Raw genomic sequence first — 15547 nt, 5'->3', positions numbered from 1 at the left:
ATAATTCAACTATGTACATACATACATTCAACTACCCATTTAAAAGAGCTACCTAGGGGGTACCTGGGTGGCTTAGTTGGTTGGCTGTCTGACTCTTGATCTCAGCTCAGGTCTTGATCTCAGGGTCATGAGTTTGGGCTCCATGCTGGGCATGAAGCTTACTAAAATAATAAAATAGAGTAGAATAGAATAGAATAAAAAAATAAAACTACCTAATATTCAGTCATTTAATTTATGTAATTTAATAATTTCCTATTGTACACCTGGTTATTTAAATTGTTTTCAATTTTCATTTTTAAACAGTATGGACTGAAAATTCTTGGCATATCCAGGATATGCACTTTCTAGATAGGATAACTTTCTAGAAGGAGCATTTTAAAGGATGGCAGTCCACAGTGTAGAGTAGTGGCAAAAGCATGTATTAAAAACACTTATATGCTCTGTAATTTAGTTACATCATTTAGTCCCTCTGTAACTCTGTTTTCTGCATCTATAAAATGAAGGTGATAGCATACTGCTTCATGGGCAGCTGTGAGGATTGAAAGAACTAATAACACACTTAGCCTAGTGTCTGGAACATGATAAGAGCTCAATAAATGTGAGCTATTATTACTGCCAGACAGCTCTTTCAAAAAGTTGCACAAATTACACAGCACCCTATACTAGGATATACTCTCACTTGAATTAATGTTAGATATTATCCCCCTTTTAAATTAGTGATTCTCAACTCTGACTATACATAGGAATCATGTGGGGAACCTTAAAAAATACTGATACCCTGGTCCCACTCCCAAAGATTCTGATTTAATTGGTCTGGGATGTGACCTTCGGCATTGGAATTTTTGAGGCTTCCCAGGTGATTCTGACATACCGATATGTGAGTTATCACTGCTTTATTTTCTCTTTGGTGGAAAAATATGTATATTGATGGTGCTAGCAGCTGGGAGGAGGGGGGTGAGGAGTAACTGCTTAATGGGCACTAGCTTTCCTTTTGGGGTAAAGAAAATGTTTTGGAACTAGATGGATGTGGTAGTTACATAACACCGTGAAAGTACTAAATGCCACTGAATTGCTCACTTTAAAATGATTAATTTTGTGTTATGTGAATTTCACTTCAATAAAAAAACAGAAAAATATTATGTCTTTTTTTTAATATCCTTTAAAAATTTTTTAAATGTTTATTTATTTTCAGAGACAGAGACGGAGTAGGGGTAGGAGCAGAGAGAGAGAGAGGAGAGAGAATCCCAAGCAGATTCCATGCTGTCACCAAAGAACCTGATGTGGGCCTCCATCCCATGAACTGTGAGATCGTGACCTGAACCAAAACCAGGAGTTGAACGCTTAACTGACTGAGACTCAGGTGCCCCTATTTTAATTTCTTTTACAATTATGATTGAGGGTTTAATTATATGTTTAGTAACCATTAGGATGATTTTTCTTTTACTCTTTTTCTTAAGCCTGTCTATTGCTCACTTTTCTGCTAAGATGTTCATTTTACTGTTTGTAGGAGCTGTTAGAATGTTAACCTTTGTCTGAGTCGGGTTTCAAATGTTTTTTTCAGTTTGCTTTTTGTCTTTTATTCCTGTGGGTTTTTTTAATTTTTTTAAACATTAATTTATTTTTGAGAGACAGAGTGAGACAGAGCATGAGCAAGGAAGGGGCAGAGAGAAAGGGAGACACAGAATCTGAAGCAGGTTCCAGGTTCCAGGCTATCAGCACAGAGCCTGATGTGGGGCTCGAACTCACAAACCACGAGATCATGACCTGAGCCGAAGTCGGACGCTTAACCGACTGAGCCACCCAGGCGCCCCAATTCCTATGTTTTTTGATGTACAAGTTAAGTTTTTTTTCTTGTAATTAAACTTTCAAGTTTTTTATGATTTTGCCCTTCAGTGTCAGGCTTAGAAAGTACCCCCCCAACCACCCCTCCGACACACACACTAGAAAAAGAGCAAACTAAACCTAAAGAGAACAGAAGGAAGGATATAATAAACATTAGAGTGGAGATAGAGAATACAAAATAAAGTAGTAGAGAATTCAAAATAATAGGGAAAATCCATTAAACCACAAGTTGGTTCCTTAAAAATATCAACAAAATCAACAAATTTTTAGCCCAACTGACTATGAAACAAGACTCAAATAAATAAAATCAGAAATGAGTTTCAGATAACATTACTATTGACCTTACAGGAAAAAGAAAAAGATTGTAAGAATATTCTGAATAGTTGCCAACAAATTAAATAATCTAGATGAAATGGACAAATTCTTAGAAACACACAATGTACCAAAACTGATTCAAGAGGAAATAAAAAATCTGAATAGACCTATAACAAGTTAGGAGATTGAATCAGTAATCAAAGACTTTCACAAAAGGAAAAGTCCAGGACCAGAGGGCTTTACTGGTATTATCCAGTGAAAAATTCTACCAAACATTTAAAGAAGTATGAATACCAGGGCGCCTGGGTGGCTCAGTCGGTTAGGCGGCCGACTTGGGCTCAGGTCATGATCTCGCAGTCTGTGAGTTCGAGCCCTGCATCAGGCTCTGTGCTGACAGCTCAGAGCCCAGAGCCTGTTTCAGATTCTGTGTCTCCCTCTCTCTCTCTGACCCTCCCCTGTTCATGCTCTGTCTCTCTCTGTCTCAAAAATAAATAAACGTTAAAAAAAATTAAAAAAAAAAAAAGAAGTATGAATACCAATTCTTCTCAACCTCCTTCAAAAAATAGGAGAGGAAGAAACACTTCCTAATTTATTCTGTTAGTCCAGCATTATCCTTATAACAAAGCTATAAGAATACATTGCAAGGAAAGAAAACTGCAAACCAATATTCTTTATGAACATAGATGCAAAAACCTTCAACAAAGTATTAGTGAACTAAATCCAGCAACATATTGAAAGGATTATATACTGTGATAAAGTGGGATTTAACCCAGGAATGCAAAGATGGTTCAATTTACAAAAATCAATCACTGTAATACACCACAATAGGAGAAAGAAGGAAAAAAAAATTCCCACATGATCATCTCAATTGATACAAAAAAAGCATTTGACAAAATCCAACACTTTCATGATAACAAGAAAAGGATGCCTGATTTTTACCACGTCTATTCAGCGTTGAATTAGAAGTTCTAGCCAGAGCAACTAGGCAAGAAAAATAAAACACATCTAAATTGTAAATGAAATAAAACTATATTTATTTGCAGATAACATGGTTATGTGTGTGTGTGTATATATATTTTTCTCTCTCTCTGTGTATATATATATATATGTGTGTGTGTGTGTGTGTGTGTGTGTGTATGTGTGTGTGTGTGTATTTATAAAATCCCAAAGAATCCATGAAAACACTATTAGAGCTAATAAACCAATTCAGCAAAGTTGCAGGACACAAAATCAACACACAAAAATCAGTTGTATTTATATTCATTAGCAATTAATCTAAAAAGGACATTTAAATAACAATACCATTTATAATACATAAAAAGAATAATATACTTAGAAATAAAGTTAACCAAGGAGGTGTGAGACTTGTATAAGGAAAATTACAAAAAAAAATTGCTGAAAGAAATTAAAGAAGATCTAAATAAATGGAAACACATCCATATTCATGGGTTGTTAAAAGACTTAATATGGTTAAGATGGCCATACTGTCTATCATACTGCAAAGTGATCTACAGGTTCAGTGCAATCCTTATAAAAATCCCAATGGCCTTTTTGCAGAAAGGGAAATCACTCCTAAAATCCATAAATCAAGAGAATTTAAAACATATGTCCACCACAGAAAAACGTACACAAATGGTTGTAGCAGTACTATTCACAGTAGCTGAAAGGTGGAAACAACTCAAATGTCCATCAACTGATGAATGACAAACAAAAACTAATATATCTATATACAATGGAATATCATTCAGCTGTTAAAAGTGATGAAGTCCTGATTCACGCTGAAACATGAATGAGTTTGGAAATGAAAGAAGCCAAAAACAAAAGGCTACTTATCATATGTTTCTATTTATATGAAGTGTGTAGAATGGGCAAATCCATACAGACAGAAAGTTAGTGGTTGCCAGAGGGAAGGAGGGGGGAATGGGGAGTGAATGCTTAATGGATATGGGGTTTTCTTTGGGGTGATTAAAAGATCTGGAAGTAGTGGGAATGGTTGCACAATATTGTGAATGTACTTAATGTCACTGAATTGTACACTTTAAAATGTTAAAATGATGAACTTCATGTTATGTATTTTGTACTACAATAAAAAGTCCTTTCCAATGCAAGATCAAGTAAATTTTTACTTCCAAAAATAATAGGTTTTTTGTTTTACTATCAAAATTTTAACTCTTTAATTAAAATTTTTTACCCAAGTTATCACAATACCATTTATTGAATAATGTCTTTATTCTGCGCTGGTTTGAAATGCTGCCTTTATCATATGGTCTGAGGCCAGGCTTTCTCTCCAGCATGTGGTTGGATTTTGCAGTATTATTAGCCTCTCTAGTCTGTTTTCAGTATAACATGTTTTTTTATCTATTGTAGTTTAGAGCACATTTTAGTTTAGTACACATTTTAATATCAGAGTACCTCATTATTTAAGCATTTTCTTGGTGATTTTTTAACATTTTTCTCCTAGATGAACCCAATGATTATTTTGTTAGATTAAAACTACCCCTTTGGGGGCACCTGGCTGGCTCAGTTGGTGGAGTGTGCGACTCTTGATCTTGGGGTTGTGAGTTTGAGCCCCATGTTGGGTGTAGATATTACTTAAAAATAAAATCTTAAAAAAAATACCCCTTTGGAATTTTAATCATAATTGCATTTAAGTTGAACATATTTACAATACTGTGTATTCCTGTCCAAGAACATATGTCTATTTATTTAACTCTTCTTCCATGTCATTTAGTAAAGTTTTGAAGTTGAATTTATATACATATTATACTTTTATCACTTCATTTCTAGAAAATTAAAAGTTGTTTCTGTTGAAACTTTGGTGACTGATCATTGGTAGTATGCAGGAAAGTATAAGGGAAAGCTATTAGTTTTTGTTTAAATATTTTATAACTAGCCATGTTACTGAGTTATAATTGACTCTAACAATTTTCAGGTGCTTCCTTGGGTTTTTAGGTAATGATATCATACATGAATAACAGAAATTTTGTTTATGCCTTACCGTGCAATCTTGGGCATAGTTCCATCATAGGATTTAACTACCAAATGTAAAATTCTTACAATATTGGCTGGTACACAGTAAGCATTTTATAATCCTAGTATTATAATAATGATACCATATTCTCTAACAGAAAAGTTGGCGGGGGGGGGGGGGAGGGGACCTGGCTGGCTCATCAGTTGATAGAGCATGTGACTCTTGATTTTGGGATTGTGAATTCGAGCCCCATGTTGGGTGTAGAGATTACTTAAAAACCTTAAAAAAAATGTTTGGTGTTTTATCCTTTATCTTTGATATTAGTTGTTGGTTTGAGATAGATTTAAAATATTTTTTCATGATATAGAAGTATTTGCTTCTACTTTTCTAGCGCTTTTGTTTGTTAAGATAAATGTTGTCTGTTTTAATTTCACAGAATACTGATTTGCATCTATTTGAATTGTCCTTTCTCCTTTTTATACAATAAACTATATTAATAGATTTTCTAATGTTTAGCTAGTCTTATGCTATAATAAATCCAAATTGGTCACAGTATCATTAAAATGTTGAATCTGATTTGCTTATTTTTTTATAATCATTATATCTATACCTTTAAATGAGATTAATGTAAGGTTTTGTATTTTTTTCTATGTTGTGTGTGTTAGCCAGGAGTTGGTGTCCAGGTTTCTGTTAGCTTCATAAAATGACTTGGGAAATACTCCACTTTCCCCAATGTTCTGCAGCAGTTTTTACAGTATAGAAATGATTTATTTCTAGAACATTTGAAAGAATTTACCCTCAAAGCCAATTAGATCTGATATCTTTCTTGGAAGTATATTGTTGTAAACCTTAAAAAAATCTCATTTGTGATTTGTGATAAGTTCAGGATTTTAACTTCTTATATCAATTTTGAAAATTTCCTAGAAAATCACCCATTTCATCAATATTTTAAAATGTTTTAGCCTAGAGTTGTATAAGCAGTCAATTCTGCAATAACACAACATAAGCATTCGTAAAAATTACTAAAATCACACAGTGAAAACTACAGGGTTTAGGGGGGAAATGGGATTAGGGGTATAATCTTCAAAAACTTTGTCAATGACACATTAAAAAAAGATACAAACCTAATAAAACCGTAGCACACTACAATAAACATGGCCCTATATATTGAAAAAGACCTGAAATTTGCTTGTGGAAGTGGGCACTGGAAAAGTTGCAGCTTGAGAATATTTTGAAGTGGCCAAGGAGGAAATCTAAAATTGGTCCAAGGTGTAACACTAGATCTGGGTGGGTGTAGCTCCTAACACATCCAGGTTGCTGAGGTAACTGACAAATGCTTTAGATGAGTGCTCTGTGGGTTTCCTACAGAGCTGGGTGCAGTTTTTTGCATTCACGTGGGGTTCCCCCTGAAGGTCTCTCAGTAGCACCCTAAAGTACTGATTTATTTCCAGCAGGTTCCAGAGGGTAGATTTACAGCAAGTTCGGCTGCTGTAACTCCACAGTGACTTCTCTGCCATTCAGTGGGCCGTGACTTGAGTCATCTCCAAAAGATCTGGATCTCAGCCCTAGGAGAAGTAGCTGCCTCTTATCTCTGCTATTCTTATGAATCGTTGTTCTTGGGAAGAATCCACTCTGACTCTCTCAGGTAGATACCCTCTTCCTATAGTGGGAATTTGTCATGCCAAAGTCCTCCCATTATGGAGTCACAATATATCAATAAAACAACTACAATGAACACCAAATACATTTTGTGAAAATTTACAAATGAATGACAAAATGTAAATTCTCTCACGGATAGTGAGATTGTTTCGGATATGATGAATTATTATCTAAAACCGTGGCGAGAAAGGTATTTCCTCAGATGTGTAAGCCAAGCTTTGTGCAAAGACCCAGAGTGGGAGTGGGGGATTGGTTTTTGGCACACCAGAATGAAATCTGCCTGTTTACAGGAAGTTGTATTGGTTTCAAAGGACAGAAAGTGAGACTCCAGGATTCAGGGGATGGGGGGTGGGAGTGGATGAGGAACTAGGACTTAGAAAGGTAGAAAAGAGAGACACAGGGCTTGGAAGAATTGGCAGTATCAGGCAGAACATGCATATATGCCATATAACAATTTCCATGCCTTCTCTCAGGAAGTTACCAGAGTGAACTCACTCTTTAATGCTGCAAAGGCCTATTAAACTTTTATTGTTTTATGCTGTACCTGGGTCCATGGTTCATGCTGAGTATTTAAGAGAAACGTCTAGGCTGTCATGGATCCATTCATGGAGTGCAAGATTCTGACTGTCAGGTTGGTGTTTCTGGCTCCGGGGAGTACCTCCCTTGCCTCCACTGCCTCTCATCACTGGCTCCTGTGTTTTCTTCCTGTGCAACTGAGGGAAGCTCTCCATCTCCTTACCTGTGCCTCCTGTGACTCCAGGGGCAGCCATTACAGGGTGAAACATCATTCTTAGGAGGAGGGTGAATTGTTAGGTGTTAGGGTCTATTAGGGAATCCAAAACACAAACCCAGAAGAGATCATTTCAGGGAAATTCCTGTGGAGAACAAAAATAAGCAATTCCCCATGGTTCTTAGCTCTCCTCACCCTTCAAAAGTGTTTCCTTTCTTGGGGGCACCTGTGTGGCTCAGTCGGTTAACTGGCTGACTTCTGCTCAGGTCACGATCTTGCAGTTGGTGAGTTCAAGCCCCGTATCAGGCTTTGTGCTGACAGCTCAGAGACTGGAGCTTGCTTCAGATTCTGTGTCTCCCTCTCCCTCTCTCTGCCCCTCCCCAACTCATGCTAAGCCTCTCTCTGTCTCTCAAAAAATAACTAAATGTTAAAAATTTTTTCAGAAAAAAGTGTTTACTTTCTATCCCACTGTAAGAGAAAGAGATGGAAACCTATGGTGTTGTCTCTGCTTTTTAGCAGAGCGGGGGCGGGGGGAGGGGGTGGGGGTGGGAATCCCTTTCTGAAAATAGAGTGGGTATTTGGCTGGAGTGACTTTTGCTGTGTCTTTTGGAAATATGAGTATGGTAAGAAGCTAAGAATATCTCCTAGAGAAGGCATTTCTCTGTTTGCCCCTAAGTCAAAAGTGGAGATCTGGGGCTTAATATAGCTACAGATACATTTTGTTTGGACTGTTTAAACAATGCTGAATGGGTTGTTGATAGTTAAACAGTAGGGGCTTTCAAATGAAAATACGGATTTCTGGTTTCACTTAAGTGGTTGATCTGGCAAGATTGGTCTTTATTCTAAAAGTATGAAAGAGTTTGGCAGGGAAACCCTAATTCCTTAATAATCTGTTCCAAGGAAAGTGTTGATTTCATTTCCAGAGTAACCTTTCACTGTGAGAAAGAGTGAGACTTCTTGGAGCTAAAACTTTCCACCTTTTAAAAAACCTGAACCGTAACATACATGAAAATATATAAATCATAAGTGCTCAATGAAATAAAAGATAACACACCTGTGGAATCATCACTCAAGTCAAGTAGACATTACTAGTATCCTTAGGAACTTTCTCTCATGCCTTCATTCCCATCACTACCACCCTCTCTTCTTTCCAGGTGTAAACATTATAGTTTATTTTTGCCTTATTTTACATTTTATAGAAGTGTGATCATACACTGTGTGCTTTTTTGTGTCTTCTTTTTTTATCATTAAGAAGATGTGTCTTCATTCAATATTTTTTGGTGAGATTCATCTACATTGTAGCGTAAAGCTATTATTCATGTTCATCTCACGGTACTCCAGTATATGAAAATACAACACTTTCTTTATCATTGCAGTGGTTGATAGACAATTGGGTTGTTTTCAGTTTTTGACTATTTTAAGTATTGCTACTATAAATCTTCTTGTCCGTGTCTCTTAGTGTGCACATGCATGCCTTTCTGTTGGGTATATACCAACAAGCTAAATTGCTTGGTCCCAAGGTATACGTATGTTCAACTTTGGTACTTACTGCCAGTTTTCCAAAGTGGCTTTCCCAATTTATACCCTCACCAAAACAGTATGAGGGATTCAATCGCTTCACATCCTCACGAGCATTGGTATTGTTTCTTAGTTTTAGCCTTTCTTTGAATATGTGGATGTATTGTGGTTTTCATTTTCGTTCTTTTTTTACTTATTCTGTTCAGCATCTATTCATATATTTATTGGTCATTTGAATTTCCTGTACTGCGAAATGCCTGTTAAGGTATCTTCTGTCCATTTCTTTTTAAATTTTTTTTTTCAACTTTTTTTTTTTTTTTTATTTATGGGACAGACAGAGACAGAGCATGAACGGGGGAGGGGCAGATAGAGAGGGAGACACAGAATCGGAAACAGGCTCCAGGCTCCGAGCCATCAGCCCAGAGCCTGACGCGGGGCTCGAACTCACGGACAGTGAGATCGTGACCTGGCTGAAGTCGGACGCTTAACCGACTGCGCCACCCAGGCGCCCCTCTTCTGTCCATTTCTAATTGGGTCATCTGTCTTTTTCCTATGAAGTGGGAGGAATTCTTTATAGGTTTCGGATACAGCCCCTTCATTTGTTGTGTGTGTGTTACAAATATCTTCTCCAGCCCTGTGTTATGACTATCTTTCACACTAATTGTGTCTTTTGATGAAAATGAATAATTTTTGGGGCGCCTGGGTGGCGCAGTCGGCTAAGCGTCCGACTTCAGCCAGGTCACGATCTCGCGCTCCGTGAGTTCGAGCCCCGCGTCGGGCTCTGGGCTGATGGCTCAGAGCCTGGAGCCTGTTTCCGATTCTGTGTCTCCCTCTCTCTCTGCCCCTCCCCCGTTCATGGTCGGTCTCTCTCTGTCCCCAAAATAAATAAACGTTGAAAAAAAAAATTAAAAAATAAAAATAAAAAAAAAAGAAAATGAATAATTTTTTTATTTCAAAATTTTATTGTGATAAGAACACAGTGTGAGATCTACCTGCTTAACAATTTTTAAAATATACAACATGGTATTATAGGTAAAATGTTGTACAGCAGATGTTTAGAACTTATTTATCTTGCTTAACTAAAACTTTATGCTCATTGATTAGTAACTCTCCATTTCCCCCATCCCTAGCTCTTAGCAAACACATTTCCACTTTTCAAGTCTATAAATTTGACTATTTTTGATACTTCATATAAGCAGAATCATGCAATATTTGTCTTTCTGTGACTGTTTTCTCACACCTGGCATAATATCTTCAAGGCTCATCCATGCTGTCTCTGTTACAGAATTTCCTTCCATTCCATTGTATGTACATACCATGCTTTATCTTTTCGTCTGCCGATGGATGTTTTCACATCTTGGCTATCGTGACTAGTGCTACAATGATCATGGGAATGTTAACATCTCTTCAAGATCTTGATTTCAATTCTTTCGGATAAATACCCAGAAGTAGGATTGCTAGATCCTGTTTTTAATTTGGAGGGGGGAACATACATTCTGTATTCCATAGCAGCTGCACCATTTTACATTCTCACCAACAGTGTGCAAGGGTTCCAATTGCCCCACATCCTTGACAATTTTGTTGTTGTTATTGTTGTTGTTGTTTGATAATAGTCATCCTGACAAGTGTGAGGTGATACTGTGATTTCCATTCTGATGATTAGTGATGTTGAGCATCTTTTCATATACCTGTTGGCCATTTGTGTGTCTTCTTTGGAGAAAGGTCTGCTCAAGTCCTTAGCCCATTTTATAACTGGGTATTAGGTTTTTTTGTTAATGAATTGTTGGACTTATATATTTTGGAGCTTAAGTCCATATCAATTATATGGTTTGCAGACACTCTGTAGGTTGCCTTTTCACTCTGTTGATTGTTTCCTTTGCTGTACAGAAACTTTTTAGTTTGATGCAGTCACACATGTCTATTTGTGTTTTTGCCTGTGCTTTTGGTGTCATATCCAAAAAAATAATTGCCAAGACCAATGTTAAAAAGTTATTTCCCTAAATTTTCTTCTAGTAGTTTCATGATTTAAGGTCTTACATTTAAGTCTTTTATCCATTTTGTATTACGTTTATATATGTATAGTACCTCAGTGTCCCTTTTGTAATGGAGATAAGAATAGTACTTCATAGATTTTGTAAAAAGTAAATGAAGTAATATATATAAAGCACATAAAAGAGTGCCTGGCATTTTCTAAGTTATAACTGTTAGCCCTGTACTGTGTTTCATTTTCCTTATAACCCTGTCCCCATAGCCCCCATTCTGCCCTGGGATTCCAGGCCCAAACCCCTCTGGCTTCTACCACTGAGATGTGTGGCAGTCCCTGTCCTGCTCTGGCCACTCCTCCACTGTTGACAGCATCCTGGGTTGCTGGCTGGCCATATCCACATGATGGGGTCTCCACACTTCTGCATTGGTGGGAGTACCTGAGAGACAACATGCGCTGTGAGTGTCTATGCAGGGAGAGAGCAGGACACTTGGAGCTTCATGAAGGAAAGGTGAACAAGGAGAGGGCTTTGAGAAACAAGACTCCTGTGTTTTCAGTAGAGAGGTGGGGCAGGATGCTGGGACTTTTCCAAGGGCATGTAAGTGAAAGAGTCAGAGCTACGTGAATGTAATTAGTACCATTGAGCTGCCTTTCCAGTTTAGGTAACCAGATGTTATGTAATGAGTCAAATGACAGAATTAAAAAAAAAAACCTTTCAAATAATACAGTTTCTGATATACAAAAGCACCCCCCAATTAGTTAATAAATAAAATCCCCATTTATTCTCTTAAGTAAAATTAACTTGTAAATGACATAAAATTCAAACTTTTGTCCCACATTCCACCTCAATTTCTTTTGCTTTCTTTTCTTTTCTTTTCTTTTCTTTTCTTTTCTTTTCTTTTCTTTTCTTTTCTTTTCTTTTCTCTTTTCTTTTCTTTTCTTTTCTTTTCTTTTCTTTTCTTTTCTTTCCCTTATTGAACAGCGAGTAGGCTGTGGTCCTTTTAGAACCTAAATCCTGAATGACTTCTTGCTCAATGCATGTAGTTTCCTCAGCTCCTCCAAAGTTAAATTAATCCAAACCCCATATCTTCCATGTGTGCCAGTTTCTAATAGTCAAGATTAATGGAAAACAGAAAACTGTCACAGGACCTGTGAGTTACCTTCCATTTAGAAAAGAAAAACATTTTAACATCTCTAGTGGTTATATAGAATAAAAGTATGTCCCAAGAAACAGTGCCTTGAGCAAAGATATTACAAATCTCAAAGACTTCTGGAGAGGAGGAAAGTAGAATAGAAAAGCTAGTCGTATGTTCAATGGATCACACTCTCTGTGAACTCAATTGTAAAGTTAGCAACAAGCTAATTGTAGCTCTTGCGTACCATGTTTTTGAGGAATGTTCATCTAAGCATATCCTCTCTGATCTGAAATGGGAAGCTCAGATACATTCCTATCTTCCTGCAAAGTTTAGAAATTTGCCATATCGTCACCCTCAGTCACTAGACTAATTTGAGGTTCCCCTTTATTTTAATTTTAATTTTAAATTTTTTTTTGAGGGGAGGAAGGGCAGCAGGAAAGGGAGAGAGAATCTTAAGTAGGCTCCCAGCACAGAGCTTGACGGGGGGCTAGACTCACAACTGTGAGAGCATGACCTGAGCTGAAATCAAGAGTCAGACACTTAGCCCACTGAGCCACCAGGTTCCCCGAGGCTCCCCTTTATTTTTAAACAGTGTATTGAGGTGTAATTGACAAACCATAAACACATATTTAAAGTATGCAATTTCATAAGTTATAACATATATGTACACCTGGAAAACAATCTTCACAAAGAAGATAATTAACATACTCAACACCCAGGAAAGTTTCCTCATGGCCCTTCCTAATCCTTCTCATGCCCACCTCCCACTCCCTCCCCAGGAAACCACACATCTTTTTTCTGTCTTTTTATCTTAGTTTGCATTTGCTAGAACTTTACACAAATGTGGCCATACAATACATACTCTTTTTTCTGTGTGGCTTCTTTCACTCAACATAATTATTTTGACATTCATTAACATTTCTGTGTGTGACAATAACTCATTCCCCATTTACTGCTGTGTAGTTTTCCACTGTATGGATATACCATTACTTGACTATCCATTCATCTGTCAGTGGACGTTTGGGTTCTTTCCAATTTTTAGCTATCACGAATAAAGCTGCTATGGATATTTGCGCACAAGTCTTTGTATGGGGATATGCTTTCATTTCTCTTGAATAAATATCTTAAAGTGCAATGGCTAGATCATATAGTAGGTATATGCTTAACTTTTTTTTTTTAATGTTTTATTTATTTTTGAGAGAGAGAGAGAAAGTGGGAGAGAGGCAGATGGAGACAGGGACAGAGGATCTGAAGTGGGCTCCATGTTGACAGGCTGACAACAGCAAACCCGATTTGGGGCTCAGACCCATAAACCACGAGATTGTGACCTGAACTAAAGTTGGTGCTCAATTGACTGAGCGACTTAACTTTTTAAGAAACTGCCAAAATGTTCTCCAAACTAGTTGTACCATTTTGTATTCCTACCATCATTGGTTAGAAATTCCAGTTGCTCTATATCCTTGTCAACACTTGGAAGTGTCAATCTTTTAAATTGTATCTATACTAATAGATATGTAGTGTTCATATGGCCCATTCAAGCATTTTTTATGATGGTTGTTTTAAAAATCCTTATCAGGGGCGCCTGGGTGGCGTAGTCGGTTAAGCGTCCGACTTCAGCCAGGTCACGATCTCGCGGTCCGTGAGTTCGAGCCCCGCGTCGGGCTCTGGGCTGATGGCTCGGAGCCTGGAGCCTGTTTCCGGTTCTGTGTCTCCCTCTCTCTCTGCCCCTCCCCCGTTCATGCTTTGTCTCTCTCTGTCCCCAAAATAAATAAACGTTGAAAAAAAAAAAACCTTATCAGATAATTCCAACATCTGAGTGCTCTTTTTTTTAAGTTTATTTATTTATTTTGAGAGAGAGAAAGAGAGAGAAAGCACAAGTGGGGGAGGGACAGAGAGAGAGGGAGAGAGAGAGAATCTGAAGCAGGCTCCACACTGCCAATGCAGAGCCTGATGCAGGACTCGAACTCACAAACTGACAGATCATGACCTGAGCCAAAGTCAGACCCATGCACCCCAATATCTGAGTTCTCTTGATATTGGCACCTGATGATGATCTTTTCTCATTCCAGTTGTGATTATCCTGGTTGTTGGTATTGATTAATGATTTTCTATTGTTTACTGGACGCTCTGGGTGTTATGTCATGAGACTGTGCATCTTACTTGACCTTTCTTCTTTTTAGAAGGCAGTCACCTTGTTTAGGTGTAGCAAGCAGGTCCAGATGGGATGTATGTTCAGCTCTCTTGGGAGCCTGCTGATGCCAGCCTGGTGACAATGGAGCACCAACTCTCATTGTCTCATTTCCACTGGACAAAGGTGGAAGTTCAGGTCCACACTTTGCCTTACTGACACCAGGGGCAGTGGACACAGTGCAAACTAGCATTCTTCATCCCACCTTGTTCTGTCATGTTGCTTCCAGGTGGGAGTGGAAGCTCAGATCCCTCCTGGAAGTCAATTTTATCTTAATCTATGTATATGTTACTTTGAATTCTTTACATACTACAAAGAACCAAGTGGATATCTTACAAATGGAAATATTCTTTAAAAACACTCAGCAGCTGGGGCGCCTGGATGGCTCAGTCAGTTAAGCGTCTGACTTCAGCTCAGGTCATGATCTTGCGGTTCGTGAGTTTGAGCCCCACGTTGGGTCTGTGCTGACAGCTCAGAGCCTGGAGCCTGCTTTGGATTCTGTGTCTCCCTCTCTCTCTGCCCCTCCTCTGCTCACACTCTGTCTCTCAAAAATAAATAAATGTTAAAATTTTTTGAAATTTTTTTACTTTCATCTTTTTCTTTTGCAAAATAAAAACAGCCCTGGAATTTCAATGACTTGACACCAAAGTTTATTCTGAACTCCCCTGAAGTCCAGTCAGCGATTGGGAACAGCCTTCATACTGCTGTCCTTTAAGCTCTGACTCCAGAATCAAGGTCCCTTTTATCCTAAGTCCCCAGTGTCCCTCAGGGCCTCCCCAGGGTCACTACTGGATCCTCTGCATCTGGCCCATTGATTGAGAGATTGAGAGAATAGAGGATTATATGGGGTGTTTTATGTCCAGGCATGGAAGTGGTATACATCTTAGCTGCCCAAATTCCAACATCCACAACCCACTCGTGGCCCAAACAGGGAATTTGGGAAACAGTCTTCGGGAAAGAAAATAGGGTAGTGAGCAACTAGCTAGACTCCCATTTGCCCAGTGGATTGACATTAGTTTTAGATATATCAATGAACTGTGTTTATATTTTTGTAATTAGGTAAGTTTTTCCTTCTTCATATTCAAAACTAATACTATGGCTTAGTGTCTTGTGTAGTAATTTGTTTTTCCTTGTCTCGCTCTCCCCCTTCCCTTCCTCTTTCTTTCTTTCTTTCTTTCTTTCTTTCTTTCTTTCTTTCTTTCTT

General features: G+C 37.9%; 1 protein-coding gene across 2 annotated transcripts in view; it reads left to right on the top strand.

The window, feature by feature from the left end:
• The first annotated feature begins 1314 nt into the window (after positions 1-1314).
• The window catches only part of LOC121017611 (NXPE family member 3-like), a 52411-nt gene continuing 38178 nt past the window's right edge, over positions 1315-15547 (top strand). For both annotated transcript variants that reach the window (XM_040455944.1, XM_040455945.1), the window contains exons 1-2: positions 1315-1360; positions 6583-6773. In XM_040455944.1, the coding sequence (XP_040311878.1) occupies positions 6731-6773 (43 nt within the window). In that variant the 5' untranslated portion in view covers positions 1315-1360; positions 6583-6730. The remainder of the gene's footprint in view (positions 1361-6582; positions 6774-15547) is intronic.

The sequence above is a fragment of the Herpailurus yagouaroundi genome, unplaced genomic scaffold (genome assembly GCF_014898765.1).
Source record: "Herpailurus yagouaroundi ecotype Mexico unplaced genomic scaffold, PumYag 216, whole genome shotgun sequence".
Taxonomy (NCBI): Eukaryota; Metazoa; Chordata; class Mammalia; order Carnivora; family Felidae; genus Herpailurus; species Herpailurus yagouaroundi.
This window is presented reverse-complemented; position numbering and strand designations above follow the sequence as displayed.